Below are 22,712 nucleotides of genomic sequence, written 5' to 3'. Positions count from 1 at the left end.
TTTTTTTTGTGTCTGTTACCACTTTTTCTCAGCTCTCACCGAACCGATTTCTTTCAATGATACGTCAAAAGATCACAAATCGTATCTAGTCGAAGACATTACCCTTAAAAATTGAAAAAAATTCCCTCGTTCCCCGTAAAAGGGGGAAACCTCCAAAAAAATTACAAATTTAAAAATCGCTAATTTTCGAAATTTTTTCAATTTTTTTTACTTAAAAGTGCCATAACTTTTTCAAAAATGAACATATCAATATAATTCTTTTTTTTGTAGATGTATGATGTCTTTACCTTTCATTTGGTATATTTTTTTTATAAATTTAACCCTTAACCTTCCCACAAGGGGGGATTTAAAATGACAATTTTTTCACAAAAAATTTTTAACTTAAATTTTGAAAATGTTCCGGAAGGTCTGACACTTTTATATATATCTTAAATTAAAGCTAATGTAATATGCTTTATCATGAAAAAAAAAAATTCGGACTTTATTTTATCTTCAAGGTGAAAATGGCTACCAAATGCTATTATTGTGTGAAAATTCTCAATTTTATTTTTTACATTTTTAACATTATAATGCTATAACTTTTTGAAAAATGTATGAATCATTACAATTTTTTTATGAGAAGTAAAATTTATATAGATCTTTTATTCGACATACTGTTTTATTAAATCGGACCATTTCCCTAAATACAGGGGGGATTCAAAACATAAAAATGCATATAGAAAGTAGAACTTTTTCAACGTAACTTTTGAAAGTGTTCCGGAAGGTCTGACACTTTTATATATATCTTAAATTAAAGCTAATGTAATATACTTTATCATGGAAAAAAAAAATTTCGGACTTTATTTTATCTTCAAGGTGAAAATGGCTACCAAATGCTATTATTGTGTGAAAATTCTCAATTTTATTTTTTACATTTTTAACATTATAATGCTATAACTTATTGAAAAGTGTATTGATCAATATAATTTTTTTATGGGAAATACTATTTTCTAATAATCTCTTTTTTATTCGACATACTTTGTCTTAATCAGGATATTAATAAGGAACTAGCAGTTTATGAAGCTTTTGGAATAATCCACTAATTTTTTAAAATTAAACACTATCTAAAGATTTGCATCGAAGCGTTTTTTTTTTATAGTGATTTTAATCACTGTCAGATATCATTATACTTGATCCAACTATGCCACGTCACCACTGTGCCGCGACCCCCCATTGCTGGGTTTTTTTTTATAGTGATTTTAATCACTATCAGATATCATTATACTTGATCCAACTATGCCACATCACCATTGTGCCGCGACCCCCCTGTGCTGGGTTTTTTTTTTTTTTAATATAGGTTTAAATTGTGATCAATTTTACAATTTAAAATATTTTGTAATCAAATAATTTTTTATAATTTATATGATATCATATTTCATTATAGTATGATATTACAATAGTTCTTATAGTTCATTGCTCTGTAATATCGTGGTATCGTGTATATGGTAATATATCACAGAACAACATAACATAACAGATAATATGTATATGTGCTCGCTGAACCCCATGTTATCAATTTCAGTTATCACTGTTAGAGTTTTCACTTATCATTTATCGTTGTTTTTTTTTTGCTTGTTTTCTGACTAATTTAAGTAATGAGTAAAAAAAAAAGGTCTTCAAAACGCTAGGGACGCAAATTTCAAATTGTTAGGTTGAGCTCCCCTACTTATTTTTTGCCAATTTGAGCACTGACTGTACCACGCACAAACAGTACACGATAGATAGGCGAGCATTTGTGATAAAATAAATAAGTCTTTACAACTGAAAATCGGTTGAGGCACAAAAGTACTAGTGGTACAAATTTTTACTGAATCAACTGTGTTGATTCACACGATGCACAAGTCAAAAACGAACGACACACTCACTGGTTATTGCTCAAATTTAAGAGCCGCTGTCTAATAATACGTGAAATTAATGATAATTACCGCGATCATATGGAACGCAAACAACGGCGTACTGAGCACTACGTTGCAATTCGTACCATAGTCTCTTTAGATGGAGATTGTTTAGAGTCTGATGATAATTATCTGATCTAGTCAATTATACTTTTTTTTAAATCACCGCCAATATGTGATGCTTCCATCTAATAGAGGTAGTTCGATTTTAGACAAAGACTGCCATAGGACACAATGGACGACTTTTTGTCAACAAACGAGGTGAGTTGTTACAATGACGCAACAGTACTAATCTCAGAATGATAATATTTTATTACATCGATGACGAGTGAATTCACCAATTCAAACTTATTGTTTCGATTTAATTTCGCTAGAAAACTGACAACACTATCTTGTTAGGTCTGAAATTCTTTTACTAATACATTCAAGTGATGAATACTTATGTAGAAAGATAATCTCAATGTTGCGTCAGTTTTTAAATTTACCGCAAAGAGTGTACACAACGGTGTTTATGTCAAATGGTCCACTAGGTCTTTGTTAAAAGCGCTTTCTACCAAAAAACTAAGCATTCAAAATAATTTAATAAAATTTATAAATACATATAACTCTTAGCCCTAATTATTAACTTATTGAAGTTTATTATTTTTGTACTTATTTACTTATTAATTTAATATTTGATTATACTTTATAACTGCATTCTAGTTATCTTATTTAAACCCAACCTCTCTTATTTATGGTGTGGCGTGTGAGGAATCAGTTGTCTCTTTTTATATATACAGTCCATTTATTCCTTCACTCAAGAGTATAAATACCGAGATAAAAAGATTACTATATGTTCCGGAGCTATGTCCATTATAAGTAATCGTCTTCGAAAGTCAAAAATTTTAATTTGTTTCAAATACGAATCAGAGTATTTTATCATAGTGATTTTATAAAAACTTTTTTTCTTATTTTTAAATAAGTCTGAATAAATTCTTACAAAACGAGTATGGAGTAAATTTTATGTAAAAAAATTATCATAATTTGTGTACCGTATAAAAGCAGTCCTAAAAAAAAAACCATGTACCCACAAAAGTACTCGAAATCTAGATTCTGGGGAGATTATCGTTTCCGCCAAAATTGACCGTATCGTTTACGCCAAGCATCGTTTCCGCCAAATCTGAATAAGGTCGGTTTTTCGTTTCCGCCAAACCGATAGTTTATACCTGTCTACAAATAAAGGCTTGAGAACCACTGGTTAAAATATTTGCCAAAATAATCCGATAATAATTATCTACTTTTTCCTATTCTATTATTGTTAGTTAGATAGCAGTGTATTGATCGGTATATCGATAAATATTTTGCCATCCGTTCTTTTTTATTTTACTTTTTTAATTAAAATGTTATTTGAATATATCAGAAGTAAGCGGGGCCAACAAATGATTTTATTGAATAATTTTAACTTTCGTTTTGCACATAAACAATACAAACGGGTTACATACGTTGGCGTTGTTTTGTAAAAGAATGCAAAGGTACCATTCACGTGAATGAGCTTAATGAAATTATTGATCAAACAGGTATTTTTAAAATTTTTAGTTTAATGGATTAAAGCTGACCTTATTTTAAATTAGTTTTAATATGTATTATAAAACATACATGTAATGGCCCTTGTTCTGATCCCATAATTATGAGACAAAAATTAGCAGGCGCCTGTAAACGCAAAGCTATAGACGATATTTTCCAAAGACCGCAAAAAATAATTTTAATTAATATATTTTTAAAAATTTTAATAGAAAACGTTCAATCTTAAAATTACATTAAAATATATAGTTCTAATAACGTAATCTCAATAAGCGTACGGAATAAAATTGAAATCCGTTTCAATAAAATAAAAGAGGCAATTGATAAGTTTAATAAATTAGCAGACTTGAATTTATGAAATTAGTTTCCAACAACTACCGAAAAATGTATAGTTCATAGATTTATTTTTTATTATATTATTACACATATTAGATATTTTTTAAGCACATAATTAATATTTGAATTTTATTTCAATGTTTTGATGACTCTAGTTTCTTATAAACTATATTTTTATTATTTATTACAAATATATATATATATATATATATATATACTTAAGACAGTCATCTATTATAATTTATTTACCTTTGGTAAAACGCCATATTTTGTTTATAAAAGTGTACTTATGTGATAAAATAAGTAATTATCCAAAACGATGTGACTATATTTAGAGAGTGGTTAAGGAGGGCAAATGTCAATTGATGGCGATGGGAAAAAAATATTGTAAAAAATTACTTTATTTTACACATTATTAATATTAATACCCCACGCAAAAATCATAAATACAGACCTGAACGTAACATTGAATTCTATAACTAATAAATGCCGAAAATTTTGGTACGGGAAGCTGTCTACCATGGATAAAGCTAAATGGTTCTCAAATTTTTTATTAGATAGACAGGTAGAAGATCAGTTTGGCGGAAACGAAAAAACGACCTTATTCAGATTTGGCGGAAACGATGAACGCCCAGATTCTGTCCGGTGGTCAACCCCCGCAGCTGTGCCCACTGGTCCTCAGCCTGGTGATAATAACGTTCGGAGTTCTCACTGTAGAACGTATAGTAATCAAGGCTTTGCACTAGTAGAATTTTTTGTGGAGAAATTTTAGGATAACCTAGTGGTCGGTTCCTCCTACCAATGATTGTACCTAATGTAAAATTAATGATAGTAAATAAAAGTTTCTGATAGTTTTTTCTTAAAATTTATTTTTTAGTTATTAGTATTATGTAAAATTCATACCTGTTTTGTCGGTTTCTTTTTAGAATAAAATGAAAATTGGCGATTAATATTAATAAGTACATTATTTGATTCTATGTTATAATTATATTAAATACTATAGAGCTAGAAAATTATATACTTATAGGTATTACCAACTGCTATTTTTTAAAATTTAAGATTACTGTGTTCACGATAAAGTTTAACATTATTTCATAAAAAATTAATTAACATTAATTAAAAAATTGAAAAGGCATTGAAATTATTAAAATTTATTTTTTCATAATTTTACTTTTATATTATCATTATTGATTATCAAGTGCGCCAAAATGGCAATTATTATTATTATTATTTATTGAGTCAAAACACTTTATTATTTATTTATTGCAGTTTATTATTTTTATAATGATTTATTTATTAAATACTTACTTCTTGTGTAGTTGCCTTAAATATAAAATAAAGAGTTATTTGTGTGTCATATACAAATTTAATCAATTTTCATTGCCTTGAATACAATTTATTAATGCTAGATTATTTCTGTTAATAATTTATAATTAATATACATTTTCAAAAATTATGAACATACAGAAACCTTTTTAAAGAAATTAATAATTCTTTAATTATTAAAGAAGACAATTATTATTGTAGAAATAATTAAAACTTATTTTATTTTAAATCAGCAAAAATTAAATCATTAAACATCACAATAAAAATTATTTTTCTTATGCTGTTATAATTCTTTCTTTAAATAAAAAAATGCTTTTTATTTATAATATTATATTAACTGCACAAGTAGATTAATATCGTACTACATTTCTGTAGTATTATTTCCGAAAAGTTAAAAAAAATTTGTTTCAGTTAGACTTATGCAGGGTAGTTTATTTATAATGAACCACTTAATTCGTCAAACAAAAAAATAATATTGAGAATATATAATATCGCAAATTTAAAGGTGAACAATGTAATATATTATAATATAAATTATATTATAACTTTTGTTAAGTCTATTCAATTATTTTTTTTATCGCGCAAAAGAACATTTTTGGACACTGAGGTATTAACATCACAATTTTTCTGCCCTGACAACTAGATAAAGTGATCAGGAATAATTAAAATCAAATTGAACCCAACCGCTATTTATCCCTCCCCAAAAGACTAGCCGTGATCGGTTTGAAATTTCTTTAGATCGGCATTAACCTTCTTCGTTAACGCAAAAAAACAAATACATAAATATCACAGTCCATCAGCCAGTCTGAGGTTTTACTTATTTTAGTAATTTTTTTTGTTTACATTTTCATACATGAGACATGAATTTTCTTGAGAAAAATGGTCTATTAAAAACACACCTTTCCCTAGGCGCTAATCTAATCTGATGTATATGTCATTCGTATATGCTACATTCAAACTGATGTTAGGGCAACCAGTCGTCTGGTACTTCTCGTGTAGACACTTAGCTTCAGAATCCTTCAGCGGCAAATTAAACGGGTGGTTCGGGTGTATAGGAGGATTGATGGTCCACCACTACACAGAGACTTCGTCTAGCTGAGACTCGTGTTATGTCACAAGTATCTCATAATGAAGCGGCGGGTGTTCGTACAGGATCGTGTTTGATAGGTCTAACTCTTCACTGCGTCAGCTATTTTCCAAGATGGCTAGCATATCACTATTCTTCGTGGGTCCACTCAGCTACCCGTAAGCGCACTCGCGCAATAATCCCCCACAGTTCATTTGAGCAAGAATTTCACCGGTCATAATGAACGTTCCTAACCATATTTCGCGAAATACAAGTGGATGTTTGTTTTTGTTATTCAGTAATACTACACCAACAATCGTAAGAATACGCACTTATACTTTCACGTATGAACTGTCAATAATGCCGGCCATTTATATTATAATTGTTATTGCTGTGATAGTGTTATAGTATAGCAACACAGATAACCAGATGATGCATTTTTTTTTCAAGAAGTATAATTTTTAAAAACGTAAAAAAACCAAATTCTGCCTCAGATCAGTCTCAGATCAGTCTCACCATTCATAGGAAAGAGAAAATCTTTATGAAAAACTATTGTTTTTCAACTATGCATTACTGACTTATATTGTTTGGATGGCTAAATATTTTTGGGATACATAAAAATATATTTACATTTATAACTATTTCATGAAATATTTATGTTTAATTTTATTTCTAAAAGTTTAAACCTATGACAAGTAGAAAGCTACTTGTTAATTGAACACTCTTTATTCTACTCTAATAATTGGCGTTTCTTCTTATGATTTAATAACTTATTATTGATATTAAAAATAACAAGTTAATAAAAATATAATAAATGAATAATTAAAAAATTATTTTGTACCTGATCTGAGTCATCCTCATTACCCTAAAAATAATAACCGAGAATTGAAAAAGGTATCTTAAGATATCAATTTGGTAGTATATCATTTTATGTTGCCAATTATTTGTAATAAATGAGTTAATAGATCTCAAATTATATCTAGAAAAGATTTTTTGATCATAAAAATCTTTTAAAAATGAAAATTTTACTTAAAAAAATATCATTAATTATAGTAAACTACTAAGTAGGCTCATAAGTAAAAAGCATACTTTTTCACGTATTTTTTATATATAAATTAAAAACTAAAAATAGTATAAAACAACGTTATGCACATTTGTATCAAAATATTTATAATGTTAATTTTATCATTCTGTATAAATCACTTAATTTTTACTCGTGTCAATTAGGCCTAGTCCTACTATAATTTACAATGATACTAAATACCATTGTTACTATTATAAGTATTACAATATAATATTTTATTGTAACAAATTACAATCCATGAGTATGTTGAGAAGACTAATTCTACCATAGCTTATTTATTTAAAAAAAACGTAAAAGTTTATAAATTAATATTCTTCATCTTTTTCTTTTTCCTAGTCTTTATCTCCACTACTTTGGGTCGGCCACCCTTATTCTAAACTTTCACTTGACACGATCTCCCACATCATATTCGCTCACATCGGCTGTTCTCAAATCATATTCAGTAGCATCCCTCAATCTCTTTTTTGGTATTCTTCTACCTCTTCTTCTTTCAACATTATTTCTATAACTGTTCTTACAGCTTCCGATTCTTCTCTCCTCATAACATGACCAAACCATCTAAGTCTATTTTCTCTCATCTTATCCACGATTGACGCTACACCTATACTCCCTCTTATATGCTCATTTATTATCTTATCTTCTCTAGTCACTCTATTCATCCATCTAAACATTCTCATCTCTGCTATATTCTCTTGTCAACTGTCCAACACTCTGAAACATAAATCATAGCTGATCTATGATTACAGTCTTATAAAATTACCTTTCAGCCTTTAAAAGTTTGCAAATAATTAATATTATAATATTAATAATGAACTAAATTTGTATATCATACCTTATGATCGCTAGCTCTTATCTAAAAAAAGAATTGTGAGAAATAAAAAATAATGTGTAAACTTTTTTTTACTTTATATAACACAACAAAATAGCAGAAAAGTTACATGATCTTATATAGAAAATGTATGTTTTAGAAAATTATATTTTTATAAGTATGAATTATAGTATTTATGATTTCGTGTATGATTAAAGATACCTTCTAGTGAAATACTTAGTACAATAATAAAATATTAAATACTTTTGTTTTTTCATAATATTTACAAAGTTAGCACATGGGTTAGTAATGAAATCAGAGTACGTTCGACTATAGGCCATAAAATATTAGAGTATGCTAGTAATTATTTTTAATTAAGTTAGCGAGTCTAGACACCAGCATCTTTTTAATGTTTTACGAAGATTTCTAATTTCGTATTACAAAAGAGGGCTGATATAAGCGTATTTTTGTGTTGAAATAATTGGGATTTGAACTGTCTATAGTGTAGTTTTGCAAATTCTTTTATAGTAGAAAGTGTAATATTATAGTAGCATATAATATGATGTTATCATTTGTACATGTATGTCACATATTATGAATATACAAGATTTAATATTCACAAAAAAAAAGAGTTAACTTATTTAATATACAAAATAACCAGACAATTAAGAGATCAGTACGTGTTCCACACCCGACAGTGCAACACGTGTGTTCATTATTGCGTTATCGCTTTTCAAGCTCCCGATAGCATATTGTCTTTACGCTCGCTAACAGGTAGTATGGCTTTTTCTGTTTAAAACCAACTTAACTACCAAATGAATCTTAACAAACTGGGCTCACAGCCCAAACAAACGTTCTCAAACAGAGCCCCCATAACAAATCAAACTACAAACAAAAGTAACACTAACAGTCCTAAAACTTCTAATACATTAAACAAACCAAAAACATTAGTAAATTCTAAAATCAATATCCCAACTTCCCACTCAACTAATGTAGATCAAACCGGTTTACGCGATGCTCTGCGTTCAGCCACTTCCACAACACATATACCAAGTACCACCNACGCGATGCTCTGCGTTCAGCCACTTCCACAACACATATACCAAGTACCACCTCTTCTTCCACTAAAACCGCGACCTATTCATCTTCACAAACTACTCAAGATAAACAGGCCATATTATCTAATAACAATAATAATTTGAACTTCGCCTTAGCAACGTCAAACGTACCTAGAAGAGAACAGGCTATTGTATTACATCCTATTGACGGACTATTACTAAAAGACTACATTATCGCTATTGGCCAGATAATCTCACCTTCTAATATCATATTTGTTTCTAAGATATCAATGGGTCGTGTATGTATTTTTTTATCAAGCGAAAAAATATTAAACACTTTATTAGAAAAAACAAAAAATTTAATAAAAATAAATGAACACGAAATACCTATTCGCAAACTACTCAACCCAGCTAAACGAATAATCATTTCAAACGTATGCCCCTCCATCCCTAACCAAGTAATAATAAATGCATTGACTAATATCAACATAACACCTATATCGGAAATTAATTATTTAAAAGCAGGAATTAAAGAAGCGGGATATGAACATATATTAAGCTTTCGTCGCCAAATTTTTATTAAACACGATGATGTACCGAAACTACCAGGAACACTTCTAGTTCAAACAAATGAAACCCAATTCAGAATTTTTTTTACAGACGATAAAATTACCTGCTTTACGTGTAAATCAATAGGCCACACTTCAATGTCATGTAAAAATAACACAAATAACTTGAACCAAGAACCTAAATTATATAATGAACCAACAGAACAACTAATGTCACCCATAGACGAAAACGCCGATATCCTGGAGAACATCCGGCCTCCCGACAGCCCACTCATGGACGAAGAACTTGCCAACAATCGGATTGATTGGGCGGACCTTACCGAATATCCAACACTTGACAAGACGGCCCTCTCTAAATATATCGCTTACAAGGAAAGGGCGCAATCTAAAATACAACAGTATAATACTAATATTGATAATAACCAAAAAAAATCAATTAACGAAAATAAAAATGATAATTCAGATGACCCTCTCCTAGATTCAACGAAAAGGCCTCTATCGGACACATCATCTCAAGCAACATCGCAATCTCCCACTATACTACAACCAAATAAAAAAAAAGCTAAAGTACTCTCACGCTCTAATTCATCAACACAACTAGATGACAAAAACATTGACAATGCATTAAAACTATCTGAACCTTTTTTTTCAAGCAACAATAACAGTAGCGAGATAACGTATCTACAATTCAAATACTTGGTTGAAAACTTTAGTAATAAACATAACAATATACATACAATATGTGATGAAATTGGATCCAATATACCCACAATAATAGAAGTAATAGAAAAAGTTCGACCTTATATTAATGATAGATCAATAAAATCCAAATTAACCAAATTATCTAATCTACTTTTTCAAGTACAACCAGCCCAAGAATATAAAAACGCACAATAAAATCATAAAACAAATAAAATACTCCAAAAAAAAAAAAAAATCTAGAACAAAGGCACTTACAAAATAAATAAAGATATACACAAATTAAAACACCAATAACATGAGTATAATACAATGGAATATAGATGGATTTTATAAACGCCATGTAGACATACAACGAATTATTTCTGATTTTAATCCAAACATACTATGCTTCCAAGAAACAAACCTAAAATTTACCCAAGCTAGCCATATTAAAAACTACAATGGATATTTCAAAAACAGATTCAACCCCGGCAGAGCAAGTGGAGGCGTAGCAATTTTTATTAAAGATGACATAGAAAGTAAAGAAATCAATTTAGATACAAACTTAGAAGCTGTAGCCATCACTGTAAAACTCCACAAACAACTAAGCATATGCAATATATACCTACCGGATAGTACCCCGTTTGCACAACAAGACTTAATACAAATAACAACCCAATTACCTAGGCCCTTTATAATTGTAGGAGATTTTAACAGTCGAAACACAATATGGGGCTCTACATACACTGACAATCGTGGTAAAACAATGGAACACTTCCTTGAAGACCCTAACCTAATACTCCTGAATAATGGCAACCCTACAAGACAAAATCCCATTAATGGAAATCTTTCTGCAATTGACCTCACTATAGCTACTTCGACTATTGCCCCTGACATAGAATGGGATACATTAACATCTTATAATGGAAGTGATCATTGGCCAATACTTCTAAAATTATTTGGACAAGCACCTCAACCTGAACCAATAAATAAATGGAAACTTAAAAACCCCAATTGGGAACTATACTCTTCCTTAGTAGATCATACCTTACAAAATCTAGAATCTGACGACCCTAATATCTTTTCTCTGAACATAGACCAAAATAAAATTGACAACCTTGTAACAAAACTCTCAAATGCCATTGTCGAATCAGCCAACATTGCTATAGGAAAATCCAACCGACCAATTAATAAAAAAATAGTTCCTTGGTGGAATGAGGAATGTAAACTTGCCATTAAAAAATATAAAAAAGCTCTGAACCGATATAAGAAAACTAAATTGCTAATCGACCATATTCTTTTAAAAAAAGCACGAGCAGAATCAAAATATATCCTAAAAAAATGCAAAACTAGCTCCTGGCATAAATTCACATCATCTATAAACAACCAATCTCACTCAACTACTGTATGGAATAAAATCAAAGCATTTAAAGGAATAAAATACCAACAAATACCCAAAACACTATACTATGAACACGGAGATAACAAATTTGAACTATCGTCGACTTCCGAAATTGTGCAAACATTCGCTACACATTTCCAAAATAACAGCAGCAACTCAAACTTCGAAAATAATTTTATCACCCACAAAAACACCAAAGATGAATCCTTCGACATAAATGCATATATTCACAATAATGATTATGAGTACAACCTCCCTCTTACAATTAAAGAACTACACTATGAATTAACTAAATGCTCAAGTAAAAGTCCTAGACCTGATGATATACCGTATGCCTTCATCAAAAACCTATCAGAATATGCACTTAACCACATCCTTGCAATCTATAACCTTATCTGGACATATGGTATACTACCAAATAAATGGCGTGAAGCAATTGTAAAACCAATTTTAAAGCCTGAAAAAAATAAATTTTATATTACTAGCTACCGACCAATATCTCTCACCTGTACACTTTGCAAACTACTTGAAAAAATTGTAAACAGACGGCTAGTTTGGTACCTTGAAACGAACCATAAATTTATCAAACAACAATATGGCTTTCGACAAAAACATTCAACATTAGATGTTTTAGCTACTCTACACACAGACATATGCGAATCCATCAAAAAAAAAAACCATACCATCCTTGTGTCTCTTGACCTGGAAAAAGCGTATGATATGGTTTGGAAAAATAGAGTTATCGATATCCTATCTAGCTGGTCCATAGATGGCCATATGTTAATGTTCTTATATAACTTTCTTACCGACCGCACAACACAAGTTAAACTCGACAATGTACTTTCTGATCATACAAAAACAGAGAATGGACTACCCCAAGGATCGGTATTAAGTGTCACACTATTTTTAGTTGCCATCAATGACATTTTTAGCAACATACAGAAACCTGTTAAGTACTCGTTATTCGCTGATGATTGTAATATCTACTGTAGCGGAATCAACACCAAAACTACTGTAGACCTGTTACAAACTTCTATCAACTCACTATTACAATGGTCATCTAAAACTGGCTTTAAATTCTCACCATCAAAAACCCAATGCATAATTTTCAATAAAAAGAAAACTGATATGCTACACCGAATTCACATCAATAACATACCAATCGAATATAAAGAAAATACTCGTATACTTGGAATGATTTTTGACGCTAAATTTGCATGGAACAGTCATCTAAAAAAACTAAAAATAAATTGCAATAGTAAAATGAAAATCATTAAAACACTATCTCATTTCAAATGGGGAGCTGACAAAAACAGTCTCCTCCTTATCTATAAAGCACTAATATTATCTAGAATAGAGTATGGCTCAATCATCTATAACTCAGCTCAATCTAACACAAAACAAATCCTCAATCCAATACATAACCAGGCAATTCGACTTGCTATAGGTGCTTACCGTACAAGCCCTATAGACAGTATCCTATGCATATCAGGAGAACCCCCACTACAGACCAGAAGAAATAAAAACATCTTAAAATACGTGACCAAAAAACTTGCCTTCCCATACCAAACACCATATCAACTATTCAAATATCCTGCCCAAATAAGAAAACACAAAGGACCAACATCAATTATGGACACTTATATTCGTATATGCAAGGAATACAACTGTGAGTTCAAAATTGAGACATCATTTCCTTTTTTAACAACTCCATTCTGGCAGTACCACCCCAAAATCCACACCCAACTATCCCATTTGAACAAAAACATTACTCCCCACTCCACAATTGTCTCAATTTTTAATGAAAATATAAAATCCGACTTTCACGACTATGAATTAATTTATACTGATGCCTCCAAAAATACAAATGGCACAGGATGCGCATTCATTTCAGGCAATATAAATAGACTTTACAAACTACCCTCAGATGCAAGCATTTTCACGGCTGAAATCTTTGCTATTAAAGAAGCAATTACCTACACTGAATCCTCCCTGATGAATAAAGTACTAATCATAAGTGACTCCTACAGTGCCCTGACTTCATTATCATCAAATAACCCGTCAAATGAACTATCCCTCCAAATATGCAACATCATTAATAACTCTGATAAAATTTTTGAATTTATGTGGGTCCCATCACATATTGGAATCAATGGTAATGAAAAAGTTGACACATTGGCTAACCAAGCCATATCTTCTACTTTCTCATCAAAAATAATGTCACTACCATATAAAGATATTTTAAAAATAATCAACCGAATTTCCGTCCAACAGTGGCAAACCCAATGGGATGGTACTACCAATAACAAATTAAAAAACATTAAAAAAACTGTCCATAAATGGCGTTCGCCTATCAACCCAGCTCGCGTAGTAGATACCCTTATCACCAAAGTCAGAATAGGGCATACAAGACTCACACACTCACACATTTTCAACAAAGAGGAACAACCGTATTGCTCTACATGTGAAGTACCATTGACCATTGAACACTTAACACTCCACTGTCCCACATACAATGATGAACGGAGTATACTAGGCCACCCCAACAACATGGAGGAAGCTCTGGGCGAAGCAAACACGGATGCCATTTACAGATTCTATGAAACCGCAAGACTTGTAAATTTAATGTAAATTCATAACATTATTGTATAAAATTTAATGATAAATATGTGTATATAGTTTAAATCAATTGATTGTCAACTTATAACTTTAATTAATGTACAAATAATAATCATGAAAAAAAAAAAAAAAACTGTAGGCTAATGTCCATAAGTTGTCGAAGCCTTTTCAAAAAAAAAAAAAAAAAAAAAAATTAAGAGATAAAATCTACTTATTGAACAGGTTTTTAAGTAACACTTACGCGCATGGACCCAATTATAATTAGCCAATTAGTAAAGAAGGCTTCAGCTTCCACGAACACGTTAGAAATCGCTAGACTACCCCTTCTGACTATAATAAGCCATTTTTCCCCGTTGAAACGAGTTAGACAAATACAAATATTCAAACCATAGGACCTATCAAAACTAGTTACTATTCGGAAACTTCCAAATACATATAATCTGCTAACTCTCTGGAACATAGTCGTTTTCAGCTTCGATGCGAAGCAGAAAAGGTATTGATTTTACTATAATATGTTTTTTTTTGTGTGTGTGTGTATCTGTTACCACTTTCTCTCAGCTCTCACCGAACCAATTTCTTTCAATAATACGTCAAAAGATCACAAATTGTATCTAGTCAAAGAAAATACCTTCAAAAATTGAAAAAAAATTCCCTCGTTACCCGTAAATAACGGAAATCCCCCCAAAAATTATAAATTTAAAAATCGATAATTTTCATTATTTTTTAAAATTTCTTTTACTTAAAACTGCCATAACTTAATGACCAAATCTATACATTTTGTTTTTTAAAGATACATAAGGTATTTACATATAATTTTGTATAGTTTTTTTTGTAAATCTGCCCTTTACTTGTCCACAGGGGGGGATTTAAAAAGACAGCTCTTTTATAAAAAAATTAATGTTTTCAACTTAATTTTTGAAAGTGTTCCAGAAATAATGAAATTTTTATATATATCTTAAATTAAAGCTTATGTAGTATACTTTATAATGAAAGAAACAAATTTCTAACTTTATTTTGCCTTCATAGTGAAAACAGATACCATATTCAAAAATATGCTATTTTTATGTTATAATTCTCGGATTTGTATTTTATTTTATTTTAAATACCTTTTTGAATTGGAAAAATGTTTTAACTTATTTGATGTTTATCTAATTTGTTTTACTTTAATGAATATCAAGGACCCCATCACTGTAGTCTCCCTTCGTGTGAAGAAATCTCTTATTCATATAAAAATATTTTACTATACAGTTTTTGTGTCTGTCATTAATTTTTTTCAGCTCTCACTTGACCAATACGTCAAAAGAACACGATTTTAATTATGTTAACTTTTAATAATCAAATATTGGAAAAAAATTCTTTATTTTAGCAATTTAGACAAATATCTTAAAATTTTGCTACTGTAAAAAATGGCTACTTAAAAAAACTTGACTAAATTAAATATATCCAAATTAATAGTAGAATGAAATTTTTTTTTATAGTAAATTATACAGTAAAATCATATCGCTAAAATGAAATATATTGTAATGATTATAGACCAATACATACTATACTAAACCAAATATTTCAATTTGATTTCAAGTCTGAAATTAGATTTTTTCTATCATCTCATTTTTGAGATTAATACTAATTAGACAGCAAGACTCGCTTTAATTAAAATTTTTTTATCATATAATTATTAGTTTTTAAAAATAATTCGTACAAATTTTCAATTAAAAATGACATTTTTAACTAATTTTTTTGATCCTTTAAAGTTGATTTTTATGAATGTATATAATTTAAAAATGTTGAACTTTTAAACACAATTTTAGCTCAACTTGCAAGTTTAAAATTTATATAATTAAATAGAAAATTTTATGAGGAATTAAAAATTATATTTCTTTAATTGATATGTGATCAGGAACTTATATAATTACTATTAACAGTAAATTTATGAAGAAAACGCAAAATTTCATTAAAATCACTTAAAATATTTTTTAGTTTTTTTAATTAATAATATTTTTAATATAGTTTTAATTTTATTTAAACTATGTAGAACTATGTTCCGTATAGTTATACCCTATAGTATTCTATAATATACTGATATTCAGAAATATCCCATGCCTAGTTTTACCTATGATTTCGTTTACTGTTGTGTGGTTGATTTTCATTTTAACCTATATTTTATTGTTTTTTTTTTTTTTATATATCAATAATAGTTTTGATCTAATTATTAATAATATCAAAAAATCTACTTGCAGATTTGAAATCAGCACGTAAATTGGTAAAGAAAAGTATATTTTTGACTCTGATGAAAACTCTTTGTAGACCATTTATTCATAATTAACCACAAATTATCATCTGATAAGTTTTGTATCAAGTCCTTCAATATTTATACATGTTTGCCATAAATTAACAACTACTTTATAAATTTGTATAAATTTTCCGAAAAAATTACAATACTAAATTATTAAATACTAGGCTCCTATGGAACTCTACCCCAGATTCAGGGCCCTGCGAGCCTTACGCGTCTTCGGCGCGTAAGCCTCTTCGGGCCGTCATCATAAAAAGGCCACTAAATACGGTAGGAGTACTCAAATACGCCGGGCACGATAAATCTTTTGCAGTAAAAATATAAAATCAGTATCAGTGTAACGAAAATATATTAAAAATGTTATTATTATAATCAGGAAAATTCAAAAAGAAAATATAGTAAAATGTATTGAGTATAAGGTTGACGTTTTTTAATGAGGTATTCCCCTTAGGCACATTCAGAAATTGTTACAGGAGGGTATTTAATATTTTTTACATTTTTAAATATATTATAGAATTTTTTTGCTAATAATCCAATTGATGGTCAAAAAATAAAACCAGCACAGGGGGGTCGTGACACAGTAGTGACGTGGTATAGTTGGGTGAAGTATAATGATATCTGACAGTGATTAAAATCACTATCATAAAAAACTCTTGAATTGTATTGATCCATATACTTTACAAAAAGTTATAGTATTTTAAATTAAAAAATGTAAAATATAAAATCGAGAATTTTCACACAAAAATAGCATTCGATAGCCATTTTCACCAAGAAGACAAAATAAAGTCCGACATTTTTTTTTCCATAATAAAGTTTAATACATAAGCTTTAATTTAAGATATATGTAGTAGTGTCAGCATTTCCGGAAAACTTTCAAAAATTAAGTTGAAAAAGTTCTACTTTCTACAGGCATTTTAAAGGTTTAAACTCCTCTTGTATTAAGAGAAATGGTCTGATTTTAAAAAAAAGTATGTCGAATAAAAGAAGTATATAAATATAATTTTTCATAAAAAAATGTGTTGATCCATACACTTTTTAATAAGTTATAGTATTATAAAGTTAAAAATATAAAAAAGAATATTTTTACAAAAATCGTAATTTTTTTATTAACTTTGAAACTCTGTATTCATCGTGAAGACGAAATAAAGTCCGAATTTTTTTTTTCCATAATAAAGTATATTACATTAGCTTTAATTTAAGATATACATAAAATTGTTAGACCTTAGTGATGATAGTTTTAAAAAAAAAAAATTGAAAAATTAGTGATTTTTATATTTGTAATATTTTTGGGGGTTTACCCCAAGGGAACGAGGGAAATTTTTTCAATTTTGGAGGATATCATTGTGATGTTTTGATTTTTATCATATTATAATATTAAATATTGGTTCCCATTTCATTTTTGATGTTACCTTAAATGTAAAATATCTTTAAAAATGTTTTTTTTTTTTTGTGTCTGTTACCACTTTTATTATATATATAAATAAACAAACTTTTATTTTGACTGTCCAATACCGCCATCGTGTAATGTGCCTTACGTATACAGGGTGTTCAGTAAGTCAGGAAACGGGTTTCTATTGTTCTCGTTGTTTGTAACAATGAGAACAATAGATACCCGTTTCCTGACTTACTGAACACCCTGTAATATATTCCTACCGCCGCTGCCGCCGTTTATACCTTAGGTACAACGTTCCCCCCGCCCATAAAACAAGGCTATACCTAGTGCATGATACGTTTACGTACTTATATCTCTTTACTATTTATATGTATGTATGTATGTATGTATGTTTATAAATATATATATTCCTACAGCCGCCGCATATGCCTCTCGTACAACGTTCCTCCGCGCCCGCCCACCTACAAAACACAGCTAAACCTCGTGCATGATACGTTTACGTATTTAAGTCTCTTTACGTGTATATATATACAGGGTGTTCAGTAAGTCAGGAAACGGGTTTCTATTGTTCTCATTGTTTGTAACAATGAGAACAATAGAAACCCGTTTCCTGACTTACTGAACACCCTGTATAATATATTATACTCTAATTACTATTAAAATTTATATATTAACATGCTTTATTCTCATTAATAGATATAAAGTGTACTCATTCCGAATACGGGGGATGATTCCCGTATCGTCATTTTTCGTCACTACCTCCATGTTCCGGGAGTGGGTAACTTACGCGCCTGCTGCTTTCCTTGGATGTGGTAGCCGTTTCTCGGACTCCCTCTCCGGAATCGAACCCTGATTTCCCGTTACCCGTTACAACCATGATATTGATAGTAACTACTATCATAACATGAAACTAAAAAGTGAAAAATAAATATAGTTAAAAAAAAATAAAAAACACGCTTTTAAGCACATAGAAATAAAAAGTTAAAAAATAATTTTTAAAATAAGCTTAAAACAATAATGAACGAAAAATACTAGTATTATTGTGATAAAAGCGTGGGGGCTTTTTGCCATATTTTTCGTAAATTGAACACCCGACGTTTTTTTCACAATAATATTAATATTATTCGTTCATTATTGTTTTAAGCTTATTTTTAAAATTATTTTGAACTTTTTAGTTCAATATGCTTTAATAACGTGTTTTTCAGTTTTTTTAAACTATATTTATTAACTTTATAATGCTATTACTTATTGAAAAGTGTATGGATCAACACAATTTTTTTATGAGAAATAATATTTTTTAATAATCCCTTTTTCATTCGACATACTTTATCTTAATCAGGATATTAATATGGAAATAGCAGATCATATAGCTTTTGAAATAATCCATCAATTTTTTAAAATTAAACACTATTTACAGATTTGCATCGAAGCTTTTTTTTTATAGTGATTTTAATCACTGTCAGATATCATTATACTTGATCCAACTATGCCACGTCACCACTGTGCCGCGAACCCCTGTGTTGAATTTTTTCATTAAATTTTTTATTTACCTATCAGATCTCACAAAAATTATTATTTAAATTTATTATTGAATCATTAATTAATAAAAAAAACTGGGAGAATTATTTTTAATAAATCACATTATATAGTGAATTTAAATTTCTATTATTGTTTGTTGTTTTCATTATTATTTTTTAATAAACATTAATAATGAAATTAGAATAAAACAATACAATCTTAATTTTATGCTATAAATTATAAATAATAAAACTTATACTATTGTTTGCTAAATTACACGGATAAATTTTTTTGAGAACAATGGACAATTTAATATTTAGTTAAACAGAAAAGTTGTAAACATTGATGTATATTTTTTAATTAAATAATTAATAATTTATTTATAATAATACATACTATTTCACACATTTGAGAACGCATCTATTAATAAATAAAATCATTTTAACTAACAATATTTTTTAAATATTAATTTATATTAAAAAAATTTAAAATATTTGACTCAATACCACAAAAAATACTAAACACATATACATGCGATAGCGTTGATATTGTGTATTAGCTAAACATAAAATGATGATTAGGGCTAGGAATGAAATGCACTTATACATTTTGTTTGAGTCACATTGGAGGGTTCCAAAATTGTGCAACTTTGTCGTAGTATAATATAATAACGTAGAAATATTTTTAATTTTAAGGGGATAAAACCCCCATAATCAACTCCAATAATATAACCTGGAAACAACACATTACTAAATTTTCAAGTCAATTAAATATTTGTATTGGCTGATGGTGTGTGTCGGAATAACTTAACAAAATTTATAAATTCTTATAATTTCGGACCCTACTTATGATAAATAAAATCATTTCAAAATATAATATGTATAAGGTGATGTTACTTAATTTTATCACCCTAATTAGATTAAGTAAAATGTATTAAAGAACATTCAAATTGGAGCTAGAGGCATAATAATCTTGAATTAAAATACAGAAATGTTTGCCAACATTTTATGGGAAACTTTTAAACGTATTAACCAAACAATGACAAACTTTTCAAAAATAATTTATATTAACACATGTTTGTTTTCAATCAATATATTTTTTGCAAGAACAAGGTAATATTGTTTAACGGCATAAGGTTTTAACTTGAGAATGAACTAATAATGAATTTTGAACTAAAAATAAATTTTATTTTTTATTATGATAACTAAAAAGAATATATCACGAATAAAAAGTAACTGAAATTTTAATCCTTTTTAAAATTGGAAGTGTTAGAGAGAAATTTTTGAATCAAAAATGAAACATAAACTAACACAACTTACCGCGCATGCGCTGATTTCTACGCCTATTGATTGATTGAGCAATTGCAAATAATAAATCAATTATTATTCAAAAAAAAAATTAATTTTTGTAGAGAGGTACTCGCAAACCATTAAATGTACGTATGGTACGTGTCGACTACACATTTGATGTGCTGCACCCCTATACGTAAAAGCTTACTCGACGAATATATACCGACTCTAGTGCTTATGTATACGCAGAAGCCGCTGTTACTGATTACAATAGGTAAAAAAACAGTTTACAGAAATAGCATGAAATGCCACCGTCATTCCTGCGTGTGAGTGTATAATTTTGTTTGGTCCTCTATCATTATCTTTATTAATGATTTTGTTAATGATTGAATGTGATTACCTATAAATTATTGGTTTATATATTTTAGTATTATAATATTATTATAGTTTGTATAATTAGAATAGCATAAAATAATTACATGAAAATATAAAATTTGTCATAGTATATAAAAAATTATACACACACACAGGGATGTCGGTGGCATTACCGACTATGGTAAAATGGGAAGAAAGACTGAGAGGTTCTATTAAGGTTCTTTAAGTATGCGTAGCGATATAGAAATGCCACACGAGTGATTAATATCATATACAATTTTGTATTCAATTAATTTCATTTAACAGGTTAACCTCAAAAAATATAAACATTTTATGTAAATATAGAGACAATAATGTTATTGAATATTTACGAAGGAAATTTTTAAATTAATTCGAAAGTAACGATTGAAATAAAATTTTATAGAACATAGAAATATATTTCTAATAATATAGTATAATATCTTTAATGTTTTATTATAACTTGTGTTATATAATAATGATTATTTTTCTCGAGTGTGGGTAAAAAATTAAAATTAATTTCTACAAAATGTCAATTTTTAGTTATGTGTAAAATTCTTACCATCAGTTTATAATCCTCATACTCCTTCCGAGACTAAAATAAAAAATGGTAGTTAGCTGAATATATACATTTTATGTATTACATACAACAAAACTAGAGAATTAAATATATTAAAGTTATTATTCTTATTTTTTAATTAAATATTATTGCATTCACGACATACTTTGACATTAATTTTAAAATTAAAGTTAATAATAAATAGTACAATACATTTATTAATATTTTTATTCATTAAGATATAATGCACTAAAAGACTAAGATGACATTTTACAATATCGATTATATTTTTACCGCAGCGATTCCTGCATTGACAAATTGGGATTCAAAATGGCTCCATACAATAATAAAAGTAATAAATTGAGTTTTGAAGTACATTGTAATTTTCTCTTTTGTAAAATATTACTACTTAAATGTGTATAATTATTTAATCATCACAACAAAGTCGTTTGTAAATGAATAATTCTCGAAGCCCAATAAGTATAGACTTATAATACAAACAAAAAATTTAATTCTAAAAATATGTTTTACTATTTATTTTAATATATCATAGTTAATTTTTTTTTTATTCTATGAATAAAATCTTTATTAAACATGTTTTTCTGTGATAGTTTATATTTCAGTCCAATTAAATAGTATATGCTTTTATTACCAATAATTAATTATGGTAACATTTTATGTCCATTAAAAAATAAAAATTTGAAAACCTAAATAAATATTTATCAAAGGCTAAAGAGAAAATGATCAAAAAGACGTTGATAACTATTATATTAAAGTTTCGTAATTCCTGTTAATTTAAGGCTAATTTTTTTAATTTCTAGTTTTCG

General features: G+C 28.6%; 1 protein-coding gene across 24 annotated transcripts in view; it reads right to left on the bottom strand.

Moving 5' to 3' along the window:
• The window catches only part of LOC126899247 (kinesin-related protein 4-like), an 89,355-nt gene extending 67,025 nt beyond the window's left edge, over positions 1 to 22,330 (bottom strand). For 23 of the 24 annotated variants that reach the window (XR_007702529.1, XM_050673895.1, XM_050673899.1 and 20 more), the window contains exons 1-7: positions 22,180 to 22,330; positions 21,889 to 21,921; positions 20,041 to 20,064; positions 8,139 to 8,159; positions 7,064 to 7,087; positions 5,139 to 5,153; positions 4,734 to 4,748 (exon numbers count right to left, since the gene is read on the bottom strand). Coding sequence is in view for 23 of the 24 variants with exons in the window: in XM_050673895.1 (XP_050529852.1) it covers positions 4,734 to 4,748; positions 5,139 to 5,153; positions 7,064 to 7,087; positions 8,139 to 8,159; positions 20,041 to 20,064; positions 21,889 to 21,921; positions 22,180 to 22,263 (216 nt within the window). In the remaining variant the exon portion in view is untranslated. The remainder of the gene's footprint in view (positions 1 to 4,733; positions 4,749 to 5,138; positions 5,154 to 7,063; positions 7,088 to 8,138; positions 8,160 to 20,040; positions 20,065 to 21,888; positions 21,922 to 22,179) is intronic. The other variant, XM_050673900.1, reaches the window with a different exon arrangement.
• Positions 22,331 to 22,712: the final 382 nt, after the last annotated feature.

Source organism: Daktulosphaira vitifoliae, unplaced genomic scaffold (genome assembly GCF_025091365.1).
Source record: "Daktulosphaira vitifoliae isolate Bord-2020 unplaced genomic scaffold, ASM2509136v1 Scaffold_2, whole genome shotgun sequence".
Lineage (NCBI taxonomy): Eukaryota > Metazoa > Arthropoda > Insecta > Hemiptera > Phylloxeridae > Daktulosphaira > Daktulosphaira vitifoliae.
Note: the sequence above shows the minus strand (reverse complement) of the source record. Positions and strands in the feature narration are given on the sequence as shown.